A 12,275-nucleotide genomic window follows, 5' to 3' on the forward strand; every position below is an offset into this window, starting at 1 on the left:
GATAAAGTGGGGAGCATTACAAGCATGAGTAGATTTTAATAGGTTCATTTGGCTACTGTGGAGAATAGGTTTTTGTATTAAATGTACAAACCATGAACTGTATTATTTTATCCGTTTTCAAGTGTACGGTTAAATGCCATTGATTATACATTTACATTGTGCAGCCTTCACTATTATTCATTTCCAGAATATTCCTTGAGCCTTTTTTTTTTTTAATGCTTTTATTGCTGAGGATGTAGTTCAGTGGTAGAGCACCCCTGGATTCAGTCCCCAGCATTGAAGGAAAAAATGGGATAATAATTTTTATCTCACAGGACTGTTTTGAAGATATGAAAAAACTGATGAGTGTGATGTATTTAGCACAGAGCTAACAAGTCATTGAGGAAAAATGTTAGCAGGCATCATGTCACTGGATTAAGTAAGAGTACGATGGCCTGGCGCATTGCAAACATAGAACTTCCTTTATATCTGTATCTTCCTCTGAACAACAAGATGTTAATATGCTAAGAGGTCTTTTAAAAATCAAAGAAGTGCCAGGTATGATGGCACACACTTGTAATCCCCGTGCTTGGGAGGCTGAGACAGGAGGATCACACAGGTTCAAAGCCAGCTTCAGCTACTTAGGCTCTCAACAACTTAATGAAACCCTGTTTCCAAATAAAATATAAAATAGGTCTGGGAGTATAGCCCGGAGGTAGAAAGCCTCTGGGTTCCACCTCCAGAACCACACACACACACAAAAAAAAAAAAATCAAAGTGGCATATGACTGTAATCTCAGTAGTTAGAAAACTGAGACAAGAGGATCTCCGGTTCAAATCCAGCCTCAGCAACTTAGGTCCTGTTCCAAAAGACTGGGGGTCTGGTTCAGAGGTAGAATGCCTCTGGGTTCAATCCTCACAAAGTATGCCCTCCCCCCCAAAAAAATCAAATAGGCTGAATTTTCATTAAAAATGTGAAAGCCAGCCCACTTGGTAATGACTAGCCATCTTGACTTACTGTAGGTGTGATCAGCATTGGAAAGGATGCCAGCACCAGCTGCCACATATGAAAGAGTAGTTTACAAAAACCCCTCTGAGCACCACTACATGAAAGTCTGCCTGTAAGTTCTTTTTTAGATTATCATTTGTTGTGATTGGGAATGGTATGAATTTCAATATGCTGTTGTTTTGTCTTTTTAATGTTTTTACAGAGAATTTCAGGACCACCATGGAATTGGACTGAATACTGCACAGTTCAAACAGCTGCTTATTACTGCCCTGAAGGACCTGTTTGGGGAGGTATAGAGTCACCGCGTAGATTAACATTCCTAAGGTTTTTGTAAAAAATACAGAAAGGGGGATGGGGATGGAACTCAGAGGTGGAGCACTTGCCTAACGTGAGTAAGGCATGGGTCCAATTCCCATTACAAAAGGAAAGGAAGGAAGCAAGCAAGCTAGCTTTTCAGCATCATTTTTAAGCTGTGCTTGAAACTACAGAAGCAAACTTTCAGAAATGATGAATTGTGGTAGGTTTGTTCTAATTTGACTTGTATTAGAAAGGAACTCCTTAGGAAAGATGTTTGTTCTAGTACATTGCTAGCCAAAATATCTAGACTGGCAATCTTCCTGGCAAGCCATTTCTTACTCATCTTGACAAGATGGGGTTTCACTCCAGAACCTGCATACCACTTCCTTTATAGACAGTCTCATTATAAAACAATGTGAGCTGAACTAAACAGTGTACTTAATGGTATTGTTGACCTACATTCTGCTACAGCTCCTTATCCTATCACAGACCAATGCTTTGAACAGCTTTGTCTCAGCATTGACTTGAGAGTAAAAGAGCTTTGAAAGTTGAGAGGGAGAACAAAGCATTCTCAGGAATTATTTTCTGTTTCATAGATTCTGTTAAGTCAAAAATCTGAGAGGAGGATCACAGGTTTGTGAATAGCCTCAGCTACTTAGTGAGGCCCTCTGCAACTTAGTGAGACCCTGTTTCAAAATAAAGAATAAAAAATAAGGCTGGAGGTATAGCTTGAAGGTAGAATGCCCTTGAGTTCAATCCCCAGTACTGCAAAAAAAAAAAAAAAAAGAAAAGAAAATCTTCTGAGAGCCAGGCATGGTGGTGCATACTTATAATCCCAGTACTTTGGAGGCTGAGACAGGAGGTTTGCAGATTCAAAGCCAGCCTTGGCGACTTAGCAAGCCCTCCACAACTTAGTGAGACCATTTCCAAATAAATAAAATTGGGCTGGGGTATAGCTCAGAGGTAGAATACCCCCGGATTCAATCAATCCCCAGTGCCACACACATACACACACACACACACTCCTGAGTACCTTATCAAAATTAAAAACCAGCCAGGCGTGGTGTTGCATGTTTGTAATCTCAGCATTCAGGAGGCTGGTTTGAGGACAGCTTCAGCTACTTAGGCCCTTTGCAACTCAGTGAGACCCTGTTTCAAAATAAAGAGTAAAAACTAGGTCTGGGGGTGTAGCTCAGAGGTAGAATGCCCCTGGGTTCCATCCCCAGTACTGTAATAAATAAATAAATAACCATTCACTTTGCCAAAGGTGTGTTAAGAGGTAATGAAAATATGCTGGGTGTGGTGACACATGCCTCTGATCCCAGGACTTGGGAGGCTGAGACGGGAGGATCGCAAGTTCAAAACCAGCCTCAGCAACTTAGTGACCCTGTTTCAAAATAAAACAATAAAAAGGGTTGGAGGGTTAGCCCAGAGGTAAAATGCCTCTGGGTTCAATCACCAGTGCCAAAAAAAGAGGTGAAAAGGAGGATTTGCAAACTAAATAACCAGACAAAGAACTAATATCGAGAATTATATAAAGAACTTTCAAAACCTGAGTAAAAACCAGTTAGCCTAGAAAATGGACATAAACATATATAGACATTTCACTAAAGAGGATGTGTTATTGGCAAAGAAGCACATAAAGATGTTCAGAAACAGCCATTAGGGAAATGCACATTAATACAATGAGAACCACTGTATACAGTGTGACTGAAATAAAAAATATTGTTAGCACTAACTGCTGTCAAGAACATGGGGAAATATATTGCTGGTGTGAATGCAAAAGGTTGTGGCCACTGTGCAGTGTAAACTAAACACACACCGTAGGACACACAGTGGCACCCCTGGGTATTCATCCCAGTAAAATGAAAACTTACATTCACACAAATGTTCATAGTAGTTTTGGGGTTTTTTTTTTTGTAGTCATGAGTGTTGAGCCCAGGGGCATTTTACCTCTGAGCTACAACCCCAGCTCTGTTTTATTCTTTATTTTGAAACAGGTCTCACTAAGTTGCGGAGGTGGCTGCTACAAACCTTCAATCCTCCTGTCTACAAGCATGCACCACCACACCTGGCTCATAGCAGTGTTATTCGTAATAACCCCAAACTGAAAACACTCCATTTATCCTTCAGCTGTTGAATGGTTAAACATAGTAAGTTCATACCATGTAATGTACTCACTGAGAAAAAAAGGAGCAAATTATTAATATTCACAATGAATGGACAGGTCTCCAGAGAATTAAGATGAATAAAAAAGCCAACACCAAGTCAAGCATGGTGGTTCACACTTGTAATCCAAATATTTGGGAGGTTGAGACAGGAGGATTGCAGGTTTGAGGATAGCCTCTCATCAACTTAGCTCTCGGCAGCCTAGCTAGATCTTGTAGATCTTGTTTGTTTGTTTTGTGGGTCTGGGGATGAAACCCAGGTGTATTTGACCTCCAAGCTATACCTCCTGCCCTATTTTTTATTCTTTATTTTGAAACCAGGTCTCACTGAGTTGCAGAGGGCCTCACTAAGTAACTGAGGCTGTCCACGAACCTCGATCCTCTGTTCTCAGCCTCCCGAATGCTGAGATTACAGGTGTGAGCCACCACGCCCGGCTTAGATCTTATTTTAAAACAAAAAGTTAAAAGGGCTGGGGTTGTAGCTAAGCGATAGAATGGCCCTGGGTTCAATTCCTAGTGCCAAAAAAAAGATAATTACATATTCTAGAGAAAGATTAGTGGATGCCAGTGACTGGGGATGAAGGAGGAGTGGAAATATCTGCAGAAGGGTAGAGTGAGGGGATTTCGTCATCCAGGTACAGTTCTTTTTCTTGATTGTGGTATACTTACAGGAAGCTACCTATAGTAAAATTGCATAGAACTACACATATATTTGTGTACAAATAGTGTATGTGTAGCTGGCAAAAGTTACTGTTACTCAAGATGTTGACACTGAGGAAAGCTAAGTGAAGGGTTTATGAAAACTCCCTGTAAATTGCTTTGCAGTCTTCTGTGAGTTTGTGTCCTTCACCCCAACCCTTTTTATTGAGATTGTTAAAACTTTTTTTATTGGGGGCTTTATATTTTATTTGGAAACAGGGTCTCACTAAGTAGCTGAGGCTGGCTTCAAACCTGTGTAATCCTCTTGTCCCAGCCTCCCAAGTACTGGAATTATAAGCGTGTGCCACCACACCCAACTAAAACTTTTTTAAACAGGGTATCGCTAGGTCGATGAGAATCTCACTACTTGCTGTGGTTGTTCTCGAACCTATGATCCTCCTCTCTTAGCCTCCCAAATACTGGGATTACAGGCATGCACCACCATGCCCAGCTTATTTTTCATTTTGAAACAGGGTCTTGCTAAGTTGCTGGGGCTCACCTCAAACCTGCGATCTTCTGTCAGCCTCCTAATAAGGAGATTACAGGTATGTGCTACCATGCCCAGCTAGTCTATCACTTTTTTAAATAAAAAGTTTTTTTAAAGTTTTTGCATTTCATAGCCGGGCATGGTGGCACACACTTGTAATCCCCGCGCTTGAGAGGCTGAGACAGGAAGATCGCCCAGGTTCGAAGCCAGCCTCAGCTACTTAGTGAGGCTCTCAGCAACTTAGTGAGACCCTGTTTCCAAATAAAATATAAAATTGGTCTGGGAGTATAGCCCAGAGGTAGAAAGCCTCTGGGTTTCACCCCCAGTATCACAAAAAAGTTTTTGCATTTCTCTGTGTCAGGTGTAAACCCCAGTTTCTGGGGGCATAGCTGTAAACAGTTATGGCCTCTGTCCCATGGACTCATGTTCCTGGTTTTTGTCATAGGGAAGACATGTTAATGACAAGAAGATGAGAGTTGTGAAAAATTTTGGTGTCCTGAAGGGGAAAGCATGGAAGGCAGATTGAATGTAATCTTGGGAATCGAGGAAGGAGCAAATCAGACAGAAACTGCTGGGATGAAAAGGGATCGCCATATGAAGAGTTTGGGGAACATTCCAGGCAAAGGGAACTATGATTAGGCAACGGAGTATCAGCATACTATTTTTTGTGCAGGAGAAGCTCAAAGAATTGACAGGAACTCATCAGGACTCATTGTAAAGAATTAAAGCAAAATATTGACAGTGGTTTGCTAATAGCATTATTCTGTGCATAGGTTGGTGCAGCCTTACCCCTGGATGTCCTCACCTATGACGAGAAGACGTTGTCAGCCATCTTGAGAATATGTAGCAGGTAGGAGTTACACTGGAACATTTCTAGAGTAACAGGTTGAAGCATGTAGTGAAAAGCACAGCAAAAATGCTTGCTTCTAGAAAGGAGAAGGTTTTGTGGTTGTGGACTCTGAACAGCTTGTGAGTATTTAAACTGAGGTGAATGTGAATATTCATTCATCAGGAGTTTATACTCTGGAGAAAGCAAGATGTGTGATTTGTTTACATCTAGAGTTTGCGAGTTGTTATGGTTGCAAAGTCAGAAATATATATATGGGGCTTATTTTGTTTGTTTGTTTGTTTGTTTGTTTTGCAGAACTAGGGATGGAACCCAGAGGCATTTTACCTCTGAGCTACATCCCCAGCCCTATTTTTTAATCTTTTTAGTTTTTGAAACGGGGTCTCACTGAGTTGTGAAGAGCCTCACTAAGTAGCTGAGGCTGTCTGCGAACCGTGATCCTCCAGTCTCCGCCTCCCTAATGTTGGAATTACAAGTGTGCACCACCACGCCCAGCAGAAATATATATTTTAGAAATATTCTCAGGCTCATTTTATTCTCTTCCTATGTTTACAAGCTTTTTTTCATTTAATATAATTAGGTTTTTCTGGTTTAAAAAAAAAGCAGACTATGAGCCAAGTCATGGAGGCACATGCCTATAATCTTGGTACTTGGGAAGCTGAGATAGGAGGATCACAGATTTGCAGTCAGCTTCAGCAACTTAGTGAGATCCTATTTCCAAATAAAAAATGAAATAGTGATGAGCATATGGCTCAGAGGTAGAATGCCCCTAATACTCCACACACAAAAAAGACTGTATTAAAAGTGCTTGGGAGATGTTGCAGGGACAAATCTTTATTTATGTTTTCTTGATCTTTCTTCAGTGGTATGGTCAGATTGTGGAGCTCTTTGACCTTGTTAGGATCCTATAAAGGCAAAAAATGTGCTTTCAGAGTGATTCAGGTAAAGACAATTCCTTCATGTATTTTAAATAAGGCTGCATGGTATTTTAACTGCTTTTCAGTCTACGTGTCATTATTTTTGTTCTTGAATAAAAGTGAGTATAGTTAGCATCTTATAGCAAGCAGAAAAAACTCAAGGACTTCATTGCTTCTGAAAATGGGAAGCAGAGTACTTAGATTTTAGGTTGTATGGAGATGTTTAGGAGTGGGTAAAACTTGCAACTGGGGATAAAGGTGAAACCGTTCAATGCTCACCCCTAGTGTTGATATGCTCGTTCAGGGCTTATGGCTAGTTGTTAGTCTGCTTCCCAGGGTGTTCTTTAAAATGCTACTGCATCAGCTTTATTTGTCTTCTAAAACTGTGTTCCAGTGCAAATTTTTCTTGATACTTGTATACTGCATTAACCTTTTTCATTCTCTTCTAGGTTTCTCCATTTCTCCTTGCATTATCTGGTAATAGTAGAGAATTAGTGTTGGACTGAATAGTTTTCAATTTTCAACAACTTCTGCTCAGAAGTATTGTTTGGTTTCTGCATAGTTTGAAAACAGAAGCAGGCATAAAGCCCGTGTTGATGAAATTTGAGGATGCTGAAGATGTTCCCATTAACTTCCAGCCATCGCCTTTGGTGGGGTGGACTTCGGAGGAGGTTGTGCCTGAATCAACTAGTACTGAACAGACAGCACTTTCAGCATATACACATAAAAATTGGAGACCGGGCTGAACTCAGTAGGGCCTTTACACAGAGGGATGTAGTTACTTTCTCAGAATTGACAGGAGATGTCAATCCTTTGCATTTAAATGAAGATTTTGCAAAACACACCAAGTTTGGAAGGACAGTTGTCCATGGAGTTTTGATCAATGGACTTATTTCAGCTCTCTTGGGTACTAAAATGCCGGGGCCAGGTTGTATATTTCTTTCCCAGGAAATTAGCTTTCCAGCTCCTTTGTATATTGGAGAAGTGGTTTTAGCTTCTGCAGAAGTGAAAAGGCTGAAGCGGTTTGTTGCTGTCATTGCAGTGTCATGTTCTGTAGTAGAAAGTAAAAAGACTGTCATGGAAGGCTGGGTTAAAGTAATGGTCCCAGAAGCTCCAGCATCCTGAAACCTGTGTGTAAAGTTGCAAGTTCACCAGACACAGTGGCATACACCTGCAATCTTAGTACTTGGGAGGCTGAGACAAGAGAATGGCGAGTTTGACACTGTCGATCACCAAGAAATGTTTTGAAAGGAGCCTTGTTAGAGAAGTGGAGCAGGGAGAGGGATGTTCTAATATTTGGACTTGTACTTCATCCACTCTTAAATAAACTTTTAAATTAAAAGAAAATGTCAATGTGCCAGGTGTGGTGGCGCATGCTTGTAATCCAAGCACTCGGGAGTTTGAGACCAGAGGATTGCGGTTTTCGGACAGCCTCAGCTACTTAATGAGGCCCTGTTTACAAATAAAGAATAAAAAATAGGGCAGGGGGTGTAGCTCGGAGATCAAATGCCCTTGGGTTCCTTCCCCAGACTCACAAAAGGAAAAAAAAAAAAAAAAAAAAAAAACAAAGAAAATACCAAGAAGGTTATTTATCTGAAGGTTCTACTTTTAGGATTTCAACCCTGTGTCTGATAACACCTACATTATGTATATAGAATAAGTTTCTCACTGAATTTATAACTACCAAGCCATTAATTACTAAAGGCAATAATAGAACTTTGGCCATCTTTGAACACCTACCTTTTTCCTTTTTTTTTTTTTTTTTTGTGGTACTAGGAGTGGAACCCAGAGGCCTTCTACCTCTGGGCTATACTTCCAGCACTATTTTCTATTCTATTTGGAAACAGGGTCTCACTGAGTTGCTGAGAGCCTCGCTAAGTAGTTGAGGCTGGCTTCGAACCTGTGCGATCCTCCTGTCTCAGCCTCCCAAGTACGGGGATTACAAGCGTGCGCCACCATGCCTGGCAAACACCTACCTTTAACTGAGTCAGTTTATTGCAGTTTCTTATTTACACCAAGATGGCGTTTTGCTCAACTTCCTGTGGGACCTGCCCTTTCAGGTGATTTTTCTGTTATGGAGAGGGCTTATGTGTAGACTTAGACTCAGTTATGTAAACTCTGCCCCAGCTATAAAATACTGGGCAGGGTTGTTGGAATGACAGTGTTCCAGTCAGCATTCTTGCGACTATAATCTAAAAGACTGACCACATAGAGAAAAAAGATTTTTTTTTTTTTTTTTTTGGTGCTGGGGATGGAACCCAGAGACATTATTCTAACTTAGGGTTACATCCCATCCCTACTTTATTTCTTATTTGGAAACAGGGTCCCGTTAGGTTGATGAGAGGCTGTCCTTGAACCTGCGATCCTCCAGTCTCAGCCTTCCAAGTACTGAGATTACAGGTGTGTGCCTGGTACTGTGCCTGGCAAAATTTATTTTCTTAACAATTTTAGCTTCAGTCCATGTGAGGCTGGGGACTGTGGATTTCAAGGCATGGCAGCAAGAAACAGAGAGGAGAGCACATAAGCTGTGCTTACATCATGGAGGTCCAGAAGCAGGAGAGAGCATGGGATAGAGGAACAATTCACGGAAGCCCAAGACCACACCCCCAGGAACCCACCTCTAGCCACACCCTACTGGCCTGGGTCACCACCCAGCTAAATCTATTACAGAACAACCCTCATGACTCAATTACATCAGCTCCAGACATTAATAAATGAGCTCTTTAGGGCACATTTTATATCTAACCATAATATACAGGAAAGCCCCTAACCTCAGAGGGGCAGGGACAATAGAGTAGTATTGAATGATGATGTAGCTTACTCTATTCTCGCTGTGAGTGAGGTTAGGAGTTTTCCTGAATATAAAGCTTATTAGCCTATAGTTAAATGGTATCAGACCACTCTAGGGTATCAATCTGTTTTAATACTTTAAACCTGGAATAAAAAAATGCAAAATCTATTTTAAGAGGGTATATATTTTTTCTCCCTTTCTTAAAGATGTGGGTTCAGGTCACATTATTAAATATATAAATATGTACTTATTATAATACTACAAAGGTAGGCATGGTAGCACATGCTTGTAATCCCATCATTTGGGAGGCTGAAAGGAGAGGATCGGGGTTTGTGGACAGCCTCAGCTACTTCTTAGGCCTTTTGCAACTCAGTGAGACCCTGTTTCAAAATAAGGAATAAAAAATAGGGCTGGGGGTGTAGCTTGGAGGTAGAATGTCCCTGGGTTCCATCCCCTGTACTGGGAAGAAAAAAACTAGAACCAAAAGTATAAGCAAGACCATGGAGGCCAAGTTCTTAACTTTGGGATATTGAAGAAATGAGTAAATTATAATCCCCAAGACAGCTAACACATTTAAGACAAGAATCTGTAACTTGTAAATGGTCCACCTGTCTTCTGTAGCTCTAGATAGTAACTAACCACAGTCGAATGTTTTAAGAATGTAAAATATAACTGGTTGGCTCTACCACATTTCCATGAAAAAGGCTTTTTTACTGATTATTTTTGTAATTTTTATGAAAGGGATTTTGAAAAGTTACAAAAATTGAATGGGATACTAGGGAGAATTTTTCTAGTCATGAGAAAGCAATGATGTGTAAAGTGAGTACTTAAAAGCTTTTCAGTACCAAGCTGAGCCAGGCTAGGTGGAGCATGCCTGTAATTCCAGCTACTAGGGAGACTGAGGCAGGAGGATCACAAGTTCCAGCCCAGCCTTGGCAACTTAGATTTTACCTCAAAGCAACAAAGGGCTGTCTGGGGGATTCCAGCCCTCTGGCCAAAGGACCTGAACCCCCAGAAGAAAATCACTACAAGAAAGTTCACAGGGATTTGTGGATGGCGCCTGAGGCAGCTGCCTATGCACTATCCCCACCCATCAAAAAAGCCATGAAAGAGCGCAACAGAAAAGCCCAAGGTTAAGGAGATTGGGGAGCACACAAGAGAGTGGCCATGGGAATGCAAGGTGCTAGTGTGCAGGAACAACTGCTGCAGGTTCTTTAGCGTGGAGTGTGCCGGTCTCTGGGTGGTGCCAGAGGCTGCCTGAGTGGCCATTAAGGAAGACCCCCTGGAACGTGTGCGGGAACAGAGGCACTAGGGGCTGCTGCAGCAGCACATCTGGCCCTCACAGCTCCAGATGTTCTTCACCAGTAACCATGACAAGGAATTTGGCCCTTCAAGTTGTACCCATCTATCCTAGCCGAGAAGAGGAAGCCCATTGGGCTCAATTCTATCAAAGAGATGTGGTAGAATTGCTACAGGACTCCTGAGGCTGAAGACCTTGAGCATCCAGGTGGAACGCTACATCACTTTGGAGGTATGAAGACTCCATCACAGTGGGCACCTGGGGAAGATCATGTATGTGGGGATGTACACAGTGCCATTCAGAAGCATATCCAGGAGCCGAGCATGGTGGTGCATGCCTCTGATCCCAGTACTTGGGAGGTTTATACAGGAGGGTCACAGATTGGAGGACAGCCTCAGCAAGTAGTGAGATCCTGTTTCAAAATAAAAATAAAATAGGCTGGGGGTGGAGCTTGGAGGTAGAATGCCTCTAGGTTCAATCCCCAGTGCCAAATGCCCCCAACACACACAGCATATCCAGCAATGGGGCCCACTTAATCTGGTGATTGGAGGCATTTCCTGCAACCATCTGTCCATCGTCAGCCCTGCTCACAAGGGATTCTGCTAGGGCACTGGCTGGCTCTTTGATTTCTATGCCTCCTGCATGATGTGTGGCCCAAGGAGGGAGATGACCACACCTCCTTTTGGTTCTTTGAAAATGTAGTGGCCCTGGGGTTTAGTGACAAAGAGAGCCATCTTGTGATTTCTCTAGTCCACCCCTGTGATTGATGCCAAGGAAGTGTCAGCTGCACACAGGCCTGCTACCTCTGGGGTGACCTTCCTGGTATGAACAGGCCGTTGCTGAGCCACAGGAATGTCTGGGGCATTGCAGAACAGCCAAGTTCATCAAAGTGAGAACCATTACTACTAGGTCAAGCTCCATAAAACAGGGCAAAGACCAGCATTTCCTCATCTTCAGGAATGAGAAAGAACATCCTATAGTACACTGAAATGTAAAGGGGTTTTGGCTTCCCTGTCTACTATACTGATGTCTCCAACATGATCCTCTTGGCAAAGTAGAAAAGGCCAGGCCAATTGTGAAGCATGCCGGTCATCGGCCACCTCTTTGCTTCACTGAAGGAGTATTTTGCTTGTGTGTGAGGGACATGAAGGCAAACTAAAGTAGTGACACAAAGTTAAAACACAATAAAATACCAGGAATGTGAGAATCAGCACCCAAAAGAGAAAAAGAAATTTAAGACAAAAACCACGGAGGCGGAAATACTGGAGGGTTCTGCCTTGTGCAAAGGATTGGTTGGACATCATCTCCTGGCTTTTCAGTGTTAATCTTCAATCCTATTTCAAAACAAAACATAAAGTCCCCTCCCCTGAGCTCCCTTTTGGGTCAAACCTTTTGTTTTCTACTCTTTCCAGAGAAGTTTTCTGTGCTTTTTTTTTGGGGGGGGGGGGGGAAAGAGAGTTATTTCTTAATGTGACTGAAACAAGAGGGTCATTACAGCAAAAATTAGTACAAAAAAAGGGGGGGGGAGAAAAAGGAAATGAGCCAGGCATAGTGGTACACACTTGTAATCCCAGTACTTGGGAGGCTGGGACAGGAGGATTGCAGATTTGAGGACATCCTCAGCAAGTAGTGAGATTCTTATCAACCTAGTGAGAAATAAAATAGGGCTGGGGGTATAGCTCAGAGGTAGAATGCCTCTGGGTTCAAGCCCCAATGCCAAAAAAAATTTTTTTAAACTGTATAATGGATTTTTTTTTACTACATATCTTTTTCTTTATTAT

General features: G+C 42.0%; 2 protein-coding genes across 2 annotated transcripts; both read left to right on the top strand.

Moving 5' to 3' along the window:
- Positions 1-1,014: 1,014 nt before the first annotated feature.
- RPP14 (ribonuclease P/MRP subunit p14) lies at positions 1,015-6,909 on the top strand (the record flags this gene model as incomplete). The annotated part of the gene is made up of 5 exons (XM_080715813.1): positions 1,015-1,100; positions 1,191-1,278; positions 5,413-5,489; positions 6,350-6,428; positions 6,853-6,909. Exons 1-5 carry the CDS (start codon positions 1,024-1,026, stop codon positions 6,907-6,909), a joined length of 378 nt encoding a protein of 125 aa, XP_080571939.1. The 5' UTR covers positions 1,015-1,023.
- A 112-nt stretch (positions 6,910-7,021) lies between these two features.
- HTD2 (hydroxyacyl-thioester dehydratase type 2) lies at positions 7,022-7,528 on the top strand (the record flags this gene model as incomplete). The annotated part of the gene is made up of 1 exon (XM_080715280.1): positions 7,022-7,528. The coding sequence occupies one exon, from the start codon at positions 7,022-7,024 to the stop codon at positions 7,526-7,528; it is 507 nt and encodes a 168-aa protein (XP_080571406.1).
- Between the last annotated feature and the right edge of the window lie 4,747 nt (positions 7,529-12,275).

Source organism: Muscardinus avellanarius (genome assembly GCF_963383645.1).
Source record: "Muscardinus avellanarius genome assembly, chromosome: 18".
NCBI classification, from domain to species: domain Eukaryota; kingdom Metazoa; phylum Chordata; class Mammalia; order Rodentia; family Gliridae; genus Muscardinus; species Muscardinus avellanarius.